Source organism: Aulonocara stuartgranti, assembly GCF_965226115.1.
Source record: "Aulonocara stuartgranti genome assembly, chromosome: 8".
In the NCBI taxonomy this organism is placed as follows: Eukaryota; Metazoa; Chordata; class Actinopteri; order Cichliformes; family Cichlidae; genus Aulonocara; species Aulonocara stuartgranti.
In genome coordinates, this window is record NC_138959.1 from 209,926 (window position 1) to 227,660 (window position 17,735).

General features: G+C 43.9%; 1 protein-coding gene across 1 annotated transcript; it reads right to left on the bottom strand.

Moving 5' to 3' along the window:
* Positions 1-4,806: 4,806 nt before the first annotated feature.
* On the bottom strand, positions 4,807-5,619 carry LOC309713050 (histone H1-like; the record flags this gene model as incomplete). The annotated part of the gene is made up of 1 exon (XM_082544389.1): positions 4,807-5,619. The coding sequence occupies exon 1, from the start codon at positions 5,191-5,193 to the stop codon at positions 4,807-4,809; it is 387 nt and encodes a 128-aa protein (XP_082400515.1). The 5' UTR covers positions 5,194-5,619.
* Between the last annotated feature and the right edge of the window lie 12,116 nt (positions 5,620-17,735).

Here is a 17,735-nt window from a genome sequence, read left to right on the forward strand (position 1 = left end):
GCAGGCGTAGTCAGGAAGCATTCAGTGTGGATAGTTGATAGGTTTGTAGCTTGAACCTATTCGCTGGAACGTTAAGACAATATAATTACACTGCAAGCAAGACGCAAGTAGGCAAACTTCTTCATGGTACTCGTGCACGGGAGAGAACCGGACAGGCACCGTTCCTTCGCTTGACCCCAGTAGCTCTCGTCCGTCCTCCCATACACTATCCTTTTATTGAGGTTACATGAATATGCATAGGTTCATTAACATACGACGTCTACATACAAACAAAGAGTACCTTGCCTGTGTGTGTGTGTGTGTGTGTGTGTGTGTGTGTGTGTGTGTGTGTGTGTGTGTGTGTTGCTGATCAAAGGGTCAAACATCCTTGGTCAGGAAGAGGGTAGACTAGACCCCCCCCGGTGAGGAAGTCCAGCAGTTCATCTAAACAGAAAAGCACTTAGACTAAAACAGACGTAGCTAGGTTAATCCTACCATAAAACAATAAGAGAAGGTATGACCTCTCTCATGCTCCCAGGATGTAGGTGTGGAATGCACACCAAGCCTCTGTAGCCTGTTAAAGATCACACAACTTATCACTACACAATTGATTATACACCTCTAAGCATCTATGGTTAAATATTTCTAAGCATAAATAACAATCAACAATACAAACTCTAACATTCCCCCGTTTTTGACCTTTATGCTAGAAAGTTCCCAGTTATGCATACCTCATGTCTGACAGTTTCAATGCAAACATTTTTTTTACTCAGCATATGTCAAATCACCCTAAATTACTGTAAAAGTTACACAGTTTAATAAATGTATTAGCAGTTACCCCATTCATTGAGCTCATCTCATGGCAAACTGCATCTTACGAGCAACCAAAGAAATTGTTAATTTAATAGTGAAACTAAGAAGATAACATTTTCAAAAACATCTCAGCTTGGTGATGCTTCCTCCGGGTGTGCAAATCACATGTCTCTCTGCAGAGTGGTTTGAGTTCTGCAGGGCGTCATAATGTCTCTTCTAGTTGTTTCGTTGTTCATAGGACCAGAGTCCAAATGTATGTAGAATAAACATTCAAACATACCAGTTAGTTTTGTTGTTTGTCAACATGGGTCTCAGCTATTTCCAAAGCTGCAGACCTCTCAGCACTCTAGTTTTATGGCCTCCCATCACCTCACTTCAGGCCTTCATCCTGCGAGGGGGATATTTATGACTCCTTCATTGTCCACGCTCTGCAGAGAAACACCTCTGTGGAAAGGGTGCAGTTGTCTTACTGCTGTTATGATCCCAGCAGCCTTCAGAGTGTCATCGTATGCACAGTATAGTGGCACAGCATTAGGTGATGTTCATAGGAAACTGCTGTCATCACCGCCATAGCTTCTGGTTCCTGTGCTTTTCACAGAATCATGATGTCATCCTCGAACTGCTTCTACGCTGTCGATGGAGCTTGGCACGCTCCCCTCATCCCACGAGTTTTCATGTTCCAACGCTGCTGAAGGTTTAAGGCAGAGCACGTCGTACACCTTAGTTGTCTTCCTCAGCGTCAATATTGAATCTTTCATTTTATTTAAAATCTCCTGGAAGCTCAGTAGCACAGCTCTCTGTGTGATGTCTGCTGTGCTGAAGATGATCTCTGATCCTCCTGAAGCCTCTCTCCTGGCCTCAGCTCCCATCTTGTGGACGATCCTCTCCTCTATTTTGCAAGCAGTTTCATGGTCCTTGCTGTGGCTCCAAGGTCTGATCTCATGATGGGCCCCAACCAGCTTGACCTTTGACCTCAACCACTGCCTGGCTGTCAGCTATGCCTGGAATGGTTCACGCTTCTCACTGGGCCTCTGAAGATTTCTCAGGAGATTACTGCTGCACCTGTATTTCCTTGCTAAGAAGAAAAACTTCTATTTGGAGAGCATGTCAACAATCATCAAACCACATTCTTTAGTTCAGTGAACTTCACTTATAGGCCATCAAAGCCTCATCTGAACATGGATGCACCACTTGCATAGGTTTAATACTTGTAAATAAACAGCTAATCACACAAATCACTGCAACAATAATAGTAAACATTGTTTAATGTTAATCCTTGCACTCCACCTCTTGACGCATGGACATTCCCATGCGTCAACTCACCAAACCTGGATCCCTGTCTTAAAGAAAAAGATTAGCTAGATCATGTCCCAGGCAACATCAGGGCACCTCCTCCGGAGTAGCTCCGTAACCCTGCAATAAAAGATGTTAGCGTGTGTTGCATATTAAGTTTGCTTAACACCTGGCTCTCCCAGGAGCCTGCATACACACCATCACGGCCTGGAAAGCAAAATCTGGAAGTGAAATCAAACTTCATACCTGTAAACAATTGTATCATAAGAGTAATAAGCATTCAACATCAGCAAGACAAGTGTCATGTGCAGGTTTTCTCAAATCAGTAACTACAACTATTACCCTAATTCACCTCGGACATGGATTATCCCATGTACTCTGTTAACATTAATGTAATCAGTGACTTCTCTTAAGCAAAGTCACTCCACTCATATATTATTATTATTATGGGTTCAAAAGTGGCCAGCAAATGAGCCCATAATAAACTATTCCATAATTACCGTAATCTCTTATTTGTTTTACTCATGTCACTTGTCCGCTTCAGCTGAATCTTCTAAATGCAGTCTCAGAAAAACAAACATTAGCAATATACATTGACTATCCTGGTGGGCAGGCGTCGGCCATCCACATTCCAGAGGTGCCATAAAACACCATAAAGTTAACACTCGCTGTGGAAAAAGTAACACTGGTCTCATCACAGTATGTCTCAAACTATATTAATTTCTCCATCAACATATAGCCTGTAACTACAGTTTTCTTCACACATAAACCCAGAAATCTTGTAGTAGAGAAACATTAGCCAGTATTCCTATAAATCACATGATCAAACACATGAAGAACCGTAATGCTGTAAAAACGAAAATGCAAATGTTAGCGCTTGCGCCGGCGTATTGCATACTTTGTCACAGCTATCTCTGTGAGCACACAAGCTAGTGAATGACACACACATAGTAAATTCACAGACACAGAAAATGGCATTTAAAATGTTAAATCATCACGCAACCTCGAGTGTTGCTGTCATCTTTCTGCTTCTGTAAAGGGAAGCACACACAGACTCATCTGCACCCCTGCCAGGCGGGGGTCAACTTCACACAGTCGTGTTACATCAGTAAAGTCTTGTCAGCTTTTACCAGTCAGTCAGTTTGTTTTCCTTTCACTCACTCATTCATGCATTCATTCTTTCTTTCTTTGCTGATAGTGGAACCTATTGTCACATTTAGTTTCCACTCTCAGCAAAATGACGTCATTTCAAAAAGAAAAAGAAGAACTTTAGTTTGGATTACATCGCTGAATCCTTTTGGACTGGGACTGTCATTTAATAATTGTCCCAAATAAGTGGCTTTCTCCAGAGTCCATTTAAATGTGGAGAACTCACTTGGCACAATTTTCTCGACGACGTGTAGCGCTTTTAATTCCCGACGTGCAGATCTGCTTAAAGAACAGAGATTATCAAACAAAACTTTCAGTGCACTGTGAAAGTATCAAAATAAAAAGGCCTTGTTAAGTCATGACACAAGCTCCTCATCTCAGGAGGGTAAATCATACCATTAGCATGGTTTATCATACCATCATACTAATCGGCAGGCTCAACTTCACAACAAAAGAAAAATCATCAGCTAGATTCACTCCAAATCAACCATCAGCTGCACAACACACAACATAATCCTAATGTCTTATTAGCTATGAGTTTAATCACCAGGTCTGTGCTCTTCACTCATTTAGGTCACAGATCTATTTTATTCAATTTTCCTTTTCCCTTCATCATAAAACATGTGACATGCTGTCATGCACTTCACAAAACAGTCTGTTCTGACGTATTCAGAGTTGTGTATCTAAATACAGGATTCACTCGCACATCAAAGCAGGAAACTCAGTGTTTTAGAGTCTCCACTCAACACACAACAACTCCAACACATCTCATTCACTCGTGCTAGAATTCAATCACCTTTCATTAATCTAAAACCAATCAACTAATTTGCATATCAGCTATTAACCCACTAAGTTGACAGGACGACAGGAAAGCATGTTCAAAATAGTATCACAAAAGACAATTTCCCTCATACAGTAAATTACATGTGCTGCCTCAATCAAGCAGGAAGCTTCTCCCAATTTACCATTTTAACAACTAAATTTATTGTCTGATCACTGGTTGGTCAAACCAGGATCTTTTTTCCCACAAAAGTTAAACTGTTGTCCTGCAACCTGGAGAGTCAATTTTTTGCATTGGATACATTCAGTATTTAATAACAAGTGTCTGCTAAATTGACACTAATTTAACACTGATGAAAGACAACAAGCTAATTTTCATTACATGTGTTTGTGTTATTAGGCAGGTCTAATGCATGTCTGTGGAGCTGCATCTCCAGCAGAGCATGTTCTTAAAGCTGCCTTTCCTACACACTTCTCTGCTATTATTTAATCATTTCTTAACTAATGTGCTATGAGTCTTCATGAGTCATTTTGTGTTTGGAATTGTTAGTAGGGTTAATGCATGTTCTGCTTGTGTGTGTGTGATTTTGTATATGTTTCTATTTTCGCAATGTTTCAGACTCCGTCTCAATTTTCCAACTTAAGCAGTCAGTTTTCTTTTCCCCAGGTTTGCTAACCCAAATTTTGATTTCCCACATTAAATAATTCCTATGTGTTCTCACCTAGTCTTCTCACTCTTTTGTCCTCTCCCACTTCAACAGTCCCGGCAGTTCTCCTTCAGCTTTGTCCTGTCTAGTAGCTGAAGTGCTGCTGCTGCCTTCTTGGGCGACTTCTTAGCAGCTGCTGCCTGTTCATCTTGAAGGATCCGGAGGCCCCGGTGCCCTTGGTCTGCACCAGAGTGCCCTTCGCCACCAGACTCTTGATGGCGGTCTTGACACGGGCCTTGTTCTTGTCCACATCGTAGCCTCCGGCAGCCAGAGCCTTCTTGAGAGCGGCCACGGACAGGCCGTTGCGCTCCTTGGAAGCGGCCACGGCTTTCACAATCAGCTCGCCCACGCTGAGGCTGACCTTCTTGGGCTTGGAAGTCATCGTCTTCTTCTTCTTGGCCTGAACCTCGGCGCAGGGCGTGTTTATGATGGAGCCTTTCCCACCACAGCGCTGGCACGTTGAACGCATCATGAAGGGTCCATTTCTTTCATGTGGCTTGCCCGAGTCACTCAGTCCTTTTTGAGCATTTCGACATGCTGCCGCCGCAGAACCTGGCCTCAGATCCAGCAAGCTTAGCGCGCTGATCTCCAAAAAAGTCCCGAAAGCCAGAAAGACGTCAAATAAGTGTCTCGTGCTGAGAACTCAAACAAAAACTCTTCTTCACGCCGCCATCTTGCTCGCCCTTCCGTGGAATTCATCCAATCAGACAGGAAGATGGGTTTGCTTTCTTCTTCTGCTGCTGTTTATCCACATTGCTGCTGCTTGTTGGGACTTTTTTGCTCAGGACTTGATGCTGTCTCTTTATCATGTTATTGCTTTGGAGCTGCATTCCTTGTCTTCAGGGAGGGGTGAGAGCTTGCTTGCTTGTGAGGTTGAGACACATACACATTGCGCTTTAAATAAGTCAGCCAGAAACTTGGCCTGCATGTTTCCAATGATGTTAAACTATAACTTTCTTCCGACTGCTGCATGTGGAAAATTGATTCAGGTCTGCTTTTCACCTGAAAGTGACAAACTAAAACATGTTCATTATTATCATCACTGCTTAATCAACACACATCTCTCTCTCTCTCTCTCGCTCTGTGTTTTTGTGAACAATCCTTTCTTAAAAGCAGAAAATGAAATTGTAGTTGTTTTTGGCTGATCAACACAACACCTTTTTCCTATGATTATTTTTCTTTTTCACTCTTTTTTTTCTTTTTTTTTTCGTTACAATAGCTGGTGACCTGCAGAATCACCGCTCTCACTCACAATCAAAGGCAATTACTTTTACACAGCGCACAAAAACACTGTGATGTCAGACACATTCACACTCACTTTTTCATCTGCATAAATAAACCATATGGCTGGAGATATGTGCCATGGTGATCCATAGGCATGATCACACGTTTATTTAATTATTTCCAACCCAACAAAACAAATAAACAAAAACATAATGCTGATGCTATGAACACTCCACACACAAGAGTCAAGATTCAGGAAAACTGCTCATGGAAACGCTGCACACTCCAGTTATCACAGTTAACATAGTGCTGTTTCCCTCTCTTAGAGTAGTTCTCAGACAGCTCTCGATCTGATAATGTGTAGCCTGCTCATCAGCTCAGAAGAAAAAAAAAAACTGCAACGCAACATCACACAGTAGTTGCTCTGCCCACAGTGGCAAAGTCTTACACTTTCATATTCAACTCAGCTTCTCCATCATGTACTTTTAGATGTTTCATACAGGGTTCAGCATATTAGTTGTTTTCACAGGTGTGCTCTACATCTCAACAATGGTTCATAATAAGACGACAGTCTTCCACACAGGTCAAGTGCCCCTATGCACTTCATTAGTTTAAATATTTATCTATATCACTTCACGTCACATGTCATCGTACTGAATTTAAGCAACCACAAGCGTAATGTAGATGACTTTTAACAACTATCCACCTCAATTACGTCTATGGTCTGGCACACAGGCTGAAGAGTTAACGTTTTGTGTCAGCAAGGGGTGGGGGGACAGCCACCCACCAGAGCATAGCTGCTGATGTGGGCTGGCCTTCTCCACACGCTCTTCAAGGCTGGTGTGTTTTCTGAAAACTTCTAACATTTTAATCTCTTCCATTTTTAAGCCTGCGATTAACCGCACGGCTCAGGTGCGCGCGAAACCCGCGTGACCGCGCTCGCGTGAACCCGCGCAGCTGTGGAGCCGTCGCTCCCTCTCTTTTTTACATAAATACTTTGTGCTGCCAGGAGCAAAGTCCAGCACAAACGTCTGTCTCCCTCCGACTCACTCTTGGTTGCTTAGAAACCCATGATAACAACAACAGTCGGTGTCACAGACCACATGTTCTGCTCCGCACACACCCACACAACAACAACAACGACGACGACGACAACAAAAACAACACAAAATAGGCCTATCGTCCAGCACAGTCTGGACCCCGCGGAACTTCTCAACGCCCCACAAAGTGGCGGAGAACTCACCTCTAGCCACACAAAGTAGCGAGGAACCTCTTGCTCCACAAAGTAGCAAGGAACCCGGGTATCGCTCCACAAAGTAGCGAACTTCTCAACGCCTCACACAGTGGCGGAGACTGCACAACCACACGGTTATAGAGTCGGGCTCTTCTCAACCCCTCACACAGTGGCGGAGACTGCACAACGACACGGTTATAGAGTCGGCCTCTTCTCAACGCCTCACACAGTGGCGGAGACTGCACAACCACACGGTTATAGAGTCGGGCTCTTCTCAACGCCTCACACAGTGGCGGAGACTGCACAACGACACGGTTATAGAGTCGGCCTCTTTAAACTTACTTGGCGTTGCTTAGAGTGTAATATCAGCCCGAATCCCGCCGACCGTCATTCATCGAGTAGAAAAGACAGACCGCGAATCCACAGGAACTTCCTGGCTGACGTCAGTCTTTCAGCGTGCCTCTCCTCCCCTCGGTGAATGCGATTCCAGGGCTCCGGCATCGAAGGACCAATTAATGTTAGGTTTGTAGCTTGAACCTATTCGCTGGAACGTTAAGACAATATAATTACACTGCAAGCAAGACGCAAGTAGGCAAACTTCTTCATGGTACTCGTGCACGGGAGAGAACCGGACAGGCACCGTTCCTTCGCTTGACCCCAGTAGCTCTCGTCCGTCCTCCCATACACTATCCTTTTATTGAGGTTACATGAATATGCATAGGTTCATTAACATACGACGTCTACATACAAACAAAGAGTACCTTGCCTGTGTGTGTGTGTGTGTGTGTGTGTGTGTGTGTGTGTTGCTGATCAAAGGGTCAAACATCCTTGGTCAGGAAGAGGGTAGACTAGACCCCCCCCGGTGAGGAAGTCCAGCAGTTCATCTAAACAGAAAAGCACTTAGACTAAAACAGACGTAGCTAGGTTAATCCTACCATAAAACAATAAGAGAAGGTATGACCTCTCTCATGCTCCCAGGATGTAGGTGTGGAATGCACACCAAGCCTCTGTAGCCTGTTAAAGATCACACAACTTATCACTACACAATTGATTATACACCTCTAAGCATCTATGGTTAAATATTTCTAAGCATAAATAACAATCAACAATACAAACTCTAACAATAGTTTATTCTGCTGGCCTCCCAGGTGCACAAAAAGATTATTTACAAAGAAAATAGAAAAACTAACATAATTCAACACAAAACAAACATCTATATACAAAACCAACACGTTCTCACTCCCAAAGCATAACAATTTACGCTAGGTGACAAATCGTCAACATATTACCTTTTTCAGGCACCCAACACGTTCCTTCATGACGACATCGGAAAACTGAGGACATATGAGAACCGTTTGGACTCAATCTTCACATGTTTGCTCTTTTCTTAAAATCGCTTGGGAAAACACTATTTGACGTCATTAAAGTGCTGGTTAAGGTTAGAAATGTTATGGTTAGGCTTAGGGATAAGGTTAGGTTTAGGGCTGCAATACAGAGCTGGAACTTCTATTACCGCGGGAGCGTAATTCCACTGGATTTAATCCATAACCCGGCGCGTACTATAAGAACGCGGAAGGTCACCTTTCGTGTTCCTCAGGAACGCCGCGGGACGTGACAAAACGTCGGGTTGTTACGCCTCGGGAGTGAGAACGGGCTCCCAAAACACAAGTGGCTGAGCCAGTCTGCATGTTACCCTCTCTGTAACATCTCACAGAATCCCCAGGTAGGCCCTGAGAGCCTTCTTTTATACCCCATTGCCCCTCCCACTAGGCATAATAGTCATCCCTTTATTTTTTTTTTTCCCAAAACACTCTATTTTTTCCTCAGCTTATTTCCAGCTGTATTCCCACAATACATATATATGTATATACAGACATTTATGGCCACTTCCAGGCAGCCTACAGTGTTTCACAATAAAAAAAACCAAAAAAAACAAATAATGCAGTTCACATGACCTTTCAAGTGCGCGAACCCACTATTTGAACCCCGGAACACCATACCATCGGCTTGCATAACCACTCGTATTATCGACGATCACAGAGAGTCTACGCGAGCGGCTTTATTAAAGGTAAGCAAAAAAAAAACAACACGTTGGCCACCCTCTGCGCCGCTCAAAATATACCTCTCACCCCTTTTTGTTTATCTGCCCGGTCGACTAAAAGACGCGCAGCCACAGTAATTTTAGAAACTAATGGTGGTGGTGCGTGTATGCGCCCAGATCAGCTGTCTGCGGCCCGGGATGGTGTAACTCCGTCACATCCACAATCACTACAACCTCTCATTTTTTCCATAGTTCAGTCTGTTGCTCAGTCATTTGTTCCATCATCAGTTTTGTCTCCAGGTCAGGCTTCAGTTTTTTTCTCTCCAGGTCAAGCTTCAGTTTTGTCACCTATACCCTCCCCCCCCCCCCCTTTCATTAGCCCAATTATCTGCACAGCCAACTGCTCAACAGCACTACGCAGCTCCCACACCGCTGCCTGTTCCAGCTGGAGGGCCTGGGGAGCCCGTCCAGTCTCATGCCACGTCAGCTGGGGGTTCTGGAGCGCCCATCCAGCATCTCTCCATGTCTGCTGATGGCTCTGGTGGGTCCGTTCAATCACTGCTCCACCACCTGCGGCTTCCATGCCACTGCCTGCAGCTGCCACACCCTCGTCTGGTCCTGCAGTTGCCACACTACCACCTCATCCACGCTTAGCATGGCCGGCTTTTCCACTGTCATCTTCTCAACATCATCCGCCACTTTCCAGGCCACTGGCTGGGCGTCATGGCCATCGTGGGCGGCCCCCGGACCTGCTCCATCGCCGCCGCTGCCATCCGCACGGTCGGCTCCCGGACCTGTTTCCATGCCACCACTGCCTTCTGTGTGGTCAACGTCCTGAACTATGTTTTACAACGGTTCCTGGGTTCCACTGCCATTTATGGACTCTTTGTTTTCGACCCTCTGTTCCCTGAGCTCTGGTATTTTGTTCTTGGGGGGGGGGGGGGGGGGGGGGGTTTGGTTTTGTGAACCCTTTGTTTTGGACTGCTCCTTGGGCTCCTGTGCCTTTTGTGAATATTTTGTTTGGCCTCGTTTTCCCAGTTTGGTTTTGTATTGTTATTTGTGTCCCCCTACGCCAGCAATAAAGCTGTGTTTTTGAGTTTACCTTTGTCTCTGCGAGGTTGCATTTGGGTCCTTTTCCTGCCTGCACACAGCCGAGACATGACAGAATGTTTCATTTGAAATTATCAGCCAGCTTAAAATAACATTACTCATTAGGCTGGCTCCTCTTGTTTTAGTACTCCTCTTGAAGTACAATGAACACAATTTATGAACGTCTGCACCAAGAAACTGGATCATTGCACTAAAATGCAATAATTATTTCTGTTTCGCCTTTTTGCCTCTTTCATCTCTAAATGTGTGATTAAAAACCAGTGATGAATACACTAATGTGTGGTCATTTAACTTTAAAACAACTAACAAACAAAAATATGTTAAATGTATGCATTGCATGCAACATCTGGCATTTTGCAATAATACTGCAATTATGTGGAGACACCTACGGACAAAACATCCAGACAACACACTCCAGTGCTCAATTGAGCCGGCACTCTGTTTATGGCATGTGAGTGCAACTTCAGAAATCAAAAGTACTTTATTAATCCCAAAATAAATGGTTCATTCATGGTTTGTGGCTCTGACCCCACATATTTGTTGTCTACATGTCAGCACTACACACTACATCTATATATATTTAGATGTAGATGAAATTCTCAGTCCAAGTCCTGTCTACCAGATTTTATGTCCTAATTGGTTTAAATGTCCTTCCATACAAATAATACTATAAACCAATACAAAAGGTTACAGACAAAAAACACAAGGCACATGAAAACATTTCATTTTGTTGAGTCAAATACTTTAAAATCGTATTATTTGGCTACCAGATGCTGTGATAATGTGTTTCAAACGCTCTTTGAGGTGGAGTAATTTCCCCACACACACAACCTTGTTGGAAGCAAGAAGTACTGTAGGCAGGGCACAGCTGACTTAACTTGTCCCAATTTCCCAGTGTATAGTTGGCCCATTCAGTCCCCAACCAATGGTCAGCTTCCACCTAGAACATACACAAATGAAACATGGCACATGGTGTGGGGAAATGAATGCACAAGAAACTTAAAGAAAGAAAAATTTGTGTGAGTTTAGCTGAGAACTGTTTGCATCTTCCCTGTCTACCTGCGTAGGTTTTCTTTGGGTATTCCAGCTTTTTAGATGTCCATGTTAGGCTAACTCAGACCCCCCCCCCCTCCCCCTCCTGGGGGCGCAAAGCTTGGACACTGCTAGCACGGGGCTCCCACAGAAGCGCAAAGAAGGAGATGAAGCATCGCTGAATATGTTTCCAAACCAACTTCATTCTAAGCCAAAGACTAGAAAATATGGTGAAGCAAATCTGCCCTTTTGTTTCACCTGCACAAGTGCCGAGGTAGGTCTCCCTGCAGAATTGGTTTTCCCTGCCTCGGGAGCAGCGCTGGGCTCTCCAAATCACGGACAAACAGGATCCCACAGTTGTTTATGCTTTTAAACCCATTTTGCACAGAGAGGCATTGATAGCAATGTTGAATATTATTACACATGAAGAAAAACAACTACAGGTAAAATAATCACACCGTGACGCCTCTGCCTTTCTAAATAGAGGGACAGTAACTGCATGTGTGTATGTAAGCATGTAAAACCTGAAGATAGTCAGATTAACAGTATTTTGTCTCCATCTGCCATTCTGCAATTCAGCTCATGTAAATGTGCCTGCTAGAAATCAGTAACAACAAGCAACCATTTGTTAGAGTGCCAATTTCCAACCACACTAACCAAGTAATCACTCTGCCAAAGAGGTCCCAACTTGGCTCCATCCAACATGTTGCCAAAGTTCTTGAGCTAGGCGAACAGGATGTTGGAGATGGGGGTCTAACACAGGCTAGTGTATTGAAGGCTGAAGTTAATGTGACCTCTCCTGGTACTCCCTCTGCTGACCTGTGGCAGCCACCAGTTGACCTCAGTCACCTTAGTTCGGAACAGCAGAGAATAGTCGAGAAAATGCTGAATGAGGAATCAGCTGCTTTTGCACGGGACAGCAGTGATATTGGATGTATTCCCTCTCTCCAAATGTCAGTTAGACTCAAAGATGACACCCCAGTCCAAAAGGCTTATGCATCAGTCCCAAAGCCATTGTACAGGGAGGTTAAAGAATATATTCAGGAGCTGCTTGTGAAGGGGTGGATTGTAAAATCACACTCGCCATGTGCTGTCCCTATTGTTTGTGTGAGGAAAAAAGACTGATCATTGCGCCTGTGCATTGATTACCGGCTCCTCCACAAAAAGACTGTGCCAGATCGGCACCCCCTCCCCCGCATACAGGACCTGATTGACTCACTCGGAGGCTACAGATGGTTTTCCATCTTAGATCAGGGTAAGGCTTACCACCAAGGCTTTATCGCGGAGGGGTAGAGACACCTGACTGCATCAGGTGTCTGGACCACCACCACCACCCCATGGGGCTTATAAGAATGGGTCAGGATCCCGTTTGGCCTTTCCAATGCTCCAGCGGCGTTCCAAAGAAGCATGGAGGACATGCTGGACACACTCAGAGATGAGTGTCGCATCCCTTATCTGGATGATGTGCTGTGTTTCTCCAGGTCTTTTGAGGAACACGTTGAGGTCTTGTGGCGTGTACTTCAAGCTCTGCAACGTCATGGAGTTAAACTCCGGCCTGAGAAATGTGAGCTACTCCACAAAGAGGTCAGGTATGTAGGCCGCTTAGTGTCTGCAGATGGAGTGAGGATAGATCCAAAGGATCTTGAGGCAGTACAGGCACTAAAGCAGAAAACCCCCCAAACAGTCGGTGATGTCAGGCGGCTACTGGGTTTTCTGAGCTACTACCGGGCTTATGTGCAGGACTTCTCCCGCATAGCCAGACCACTGTATGAATTGCTCCAGGCAAACCCCAGCCCACCTCTAACTAAACTTGTAAGAGGAAAAATGAAGGGGCCGCAGTTATCTTCACGGACCCCCTGTCACGGCGGGGTGCGCCGATGTGTGAGGAAGCAGGACCCAAAAGCAGATGATGGACGAGGAGTTGTAAGTTGTAACAGAAAAGTGATCCTTTATTAATGACGGCACAGGAAACCAAAGCAAACTGACAAAAACACTAAGAAACAAAAACACTAAGAGGGACTGAGACCAAAAAACTATAACTATAACTGTGGTGGAAAATAACAGGCAAAGACTATGACTAAGACTACCATAGAATAACACGAAAACCATGACTGTGACTGAGGTCAAATAAACAGACGAACCGACAATGACAAGCAGAAAACAGAAGGCTTAAATACCCACATGAGGTGATCAGTGGAAATGGAGACACATGGGGGAACAGCTGACAGACATAACCCTAATGACAGGACCAAGAAAGGAAAGCTAACTATAATGAACAAGGAACACAAGACACTGTCAAAATAAAACAGGAAACACTAAAACTAGACATGACAACACAACTTAACAGACCTAATACGTGATGAATAATACAAGAACCCAGAACATAGAAAACCAAGGGAACAATAATAAATAACAGCTTAAACTAAAGCTAGATAGGAAATGACACAAAAACTAATCACATATCAAAATGAGACAAATACAAAAGAGAGGCTCAGAGCGCTGGGTCAGAGACCCAGCCTGTGACACCCCCGTAGAATGGAGAAGTCAACACCAACAGATTCTTGAGCGTCTCATAGACATTCTAACAAGCCCACCAGTGCTAGCCTACCCAGACTTTGATCGCCCTTTTATACTGCACACAGACGCGTCCCAAAACGGTCTGGGGGCGGTCCTGTACCAAAAGCAAGATGATAAGATGAGGGTGATAGGTTATGGGTCGTGCACACTGACTCCAGCAGAACAGAATTACCACCTCCATAGTGGGAAGCTGGAGTTTTTGGCCTTGAAATGGGCAGTATGTGACAAATTTGTCGATTACTTATTCTATGTGCCCCATTTCACGGTCTTCACAGACAACAACCCCCTGACCTACATTATGAGCACAGCCAAGCTCAATGCTGTGGGTGGGGCAGCTCGCCGACTTCCATTTTGAAATCAGATATCGGCCAGGGAAACAGAACATTGATGCAGACACCCTTTCACGCTGTCCACTTGATATCAGTGCTTTTATGGATCAGTGCTCAGAAAGACTACCAGAAGAGGCAGTGTGTTCCACTTGGGAGGGAACTAGGACGGCCAAAAAAGGGGATGTAGCATGGGTGGCAGCCCTCAACATAACATCACAACACCAGACACATGCAGACACTGAAACATTTCCAGTCATCAGCTGCAAAGAGCTTTCAGATGAGCAGCAGAAAGATCCTGTTATTAGGAAATTGTTAGAGTTAAAGGAGAATAACAGAGAGCTAACTGATGAGGTTCGTAGAACATTTGACAAGCCCACAAGGAAATTGTCACGAGAATGGAGCAGGCTGCAGGTGGAAAATGGCCTACTCTATAGGAAGACTCCCAGCTGAAAGCAGTTAGTCCTGCCTGCCATTTACAAACAAACTGTCCTCTCACACCTACATGACAACATGGGGCATGTTGGCGTGGAAAGAGTCCTTGGCCTAGTAAGAGATCTCTTTTATTGGCCCTTTATGAAGAGAGAGGTTGAGGAATATATCACCGGACGATGTCGTTGCATTAAGCAAAAAAAGCCAGCTTTGCCTGACACAGCACCTATGGGGAGCCTTACATCGAGCTCACCCCTAGAGCTCGTATGCATTGACTTTCTGCACCTTGAGACCAGCCGGGGTGGGTATGAATATATACTGGTTGTAGTCGACCACTTCACCAGATTCGCACAGGCATATCCCACTAAAAACAAGGCTGGAAAGACGGCCGCAGATCGAATCTTCTGTGACTTCATCCTGCGGTTTGGGTATGCAGCTAAGCTTCACCATGATCAAGGCCGGGAGTTTGAGAATGAGTTGTTTAGGGCTCTCAGACAACTGTCCGGTGTAAACCATTCCAGAACTTCCCCATACCATCCACAGAGCAACCCTGCAGAGAGGTTCAATCGGACTTTGCTACAAATGCTCAGGACATTGGGCGAGAAAGAGAGAGAGAACTGGAAAGATCACCTGTCTCACGTTGTTCACGCATACAACTGCACCAAACATGAGTCTACTGGGTTTTCTCCATATTACCTTGATGGTCGCCATCCACGTCTCCCCGTTGATCTCCTCTTTGGATTGGTAGCTGAGGACGAGCCCGACACTCCAAGTGGATATGTAAAACGATGGAAGGAGAAAATGATCGAAGCATACAAGATAGCCAGCATGAACAGCCAACATTCGAGTGCCAAAGGCAAGCACTACTATGACAAACGAAACAGGGGTGTAACCCTACAACCCGGTGACAGGGTTCTTGTTCGCAACATTGCAGAAAGGGGAGGTCAGGGGCGGAGCGTGGGGGTGGCTTACTGGGCTTAAGCCCGGGTTGTTTTTTCAGAAGCCCGGGGTCTTTTGGAGTGTAATTTTTCATAGTTAGATGCATGGCTGACAACTGTATAAAACAAAAAGTACACACAATATTCGAAGCACATAGTGCACACTGTGGGAATTTACGACTGTGCGTGAATCCCCCCTGATATTGGTATGATCCGAGCTCAGGCACTAAGCGACTGAGCGAGGGGGCGGGGCAGCTGCTGCCTGTGAGTGCGCTGTTGGAGAAACGGAGCCAGCCATACTAAGGAGAGCTTAAGTTTGACCAGGTACCAAAGCAAATCATTCGTACCGTACAAATAATGTAAATATGACGGTGCATCACGAAAGATTGATATCAAACTGATCACTTGACCAATATTACGTTACTTGCTCTTCAAGTGAATCAACAAATGGCGAAATGAAAAGCCGAACAAATGCTATATTTTTTTAGAGAGTCTTAGCTTACGTGTGTTTATTTCATATTTTTAGTTCTTACCCTCCCCGACTAAATCGGTTTCAGTTATGTACTGAAATATAAGAATGGACATTAGAGGCTTCTTTCAAAGGAAAAACTCAGGTAAATGTTATTTTATATATTATGCTTTGTATGTTGTTCAGTATATTTCTATGCAAAACAAGAGGGATTTCAGTACACAGCAGGATATTCACATTTGTAACCAGATATTTACACTTTAGGGAGAAAACATAAAACATTTTTACTGTACAACATCAATTTAGATTAAACTTTTGTTTTGTTTTGAAATATCTTTTGAATTAGTTAAATGTCAGAATAAAGAGAGACAGAGCTTCTATTTATTATCACTTTCATCAAATTTAGGAGCACATATACACTAAGCTTATTGTTAATTAATAAGAAAACTCCAGACGATTCCATTCTGAGCTGAAGAAGCTTCTGATAGGTTAGTAGAGTCCATGTGAGTAAACAGGTGGCACACCTGTGGATGCATATAAGGCAAAACACAGAGTCTGTTTCTGTGACATGGGAACATCAAGAGATGTCAACAAAACACCAGGAACAGAACTGTGGAGCTCCATAAGTGTGTCTCAGTTTGAATACAATTTGGTGCCATTTACAATTAAGAAATACAGACAGTTTCTCTCTTTACTCTTAAAATTAACAAATATGTTTTTATATTTATCAATCTAAAAAAACAAATATTTAGTCTGATTTGATGTTACAATTAAAAAAGTGTTTTTATCTGAAGAGTAAATATCAACTGTATATTTGATGATTGTCAGCTCAAAGAGAGAGAGAGAGGAGAACGAGGACAGAACAGATGAACAAGAGCAGGTGAGACACACATGTTAGTCAAATGGTTGTTTACCAAAAGTATCACCGTATCATAGGTCCTCATGTATCTCGTACCTAGTGTTTCTTGTTAGGTTTGTTATTTTTCAAATTCTGTATTTATTAAGTTCTGCAGGCTTGTTTGCACAACAAGGCTAAATAATTATATAAACCTTTCTGAATCTAAATAGTGGACTTTGGTAGAATTAAAAAATAAGTGTAGTGCAGGTCTATGATGATTTTCAGTGCTGCTATCATCTAGTTCTGATTGTGGTTCTGTCTTGGTTAAGTCCTCAGTAGTCCTGATTTTGAACTGTTGTAGTCCTGTTTTAATTCTGGATCAGTTCTGGGTCTGGCTGAATTGGGGTTTAGTCCTCGTGTCTTGATACAGCCCCGACTTTGTTCTGACTTGCTGCTTAATTAAAAAACTAGTTTTTAAACTATTTTTCCCTATATGAAGTCATTCTTTTTTGAAGAAAACTCAAAACAGAGCCTATTAATCTTTCAGTCATTTCTACCCCCCCAAAAAAAAAAAAAAATCCCACATGCATACTACCCTTTGGGCTAAGCCCCGGGTGTTTCAAATGTCTGGCTCCGCCTCTGGGGGAGGTCCATGCAAACTGAAACCCTATTGGGAGAAAACCATCTACACTGTCAGAGAGCAGGTTGGTGACAACCCAGTTTATAAAGTCAGCCCTGAGAACAGAAGTCACTATGCTCGCACCCTCCACAGAAATTAGTTGCTTCATGTTAA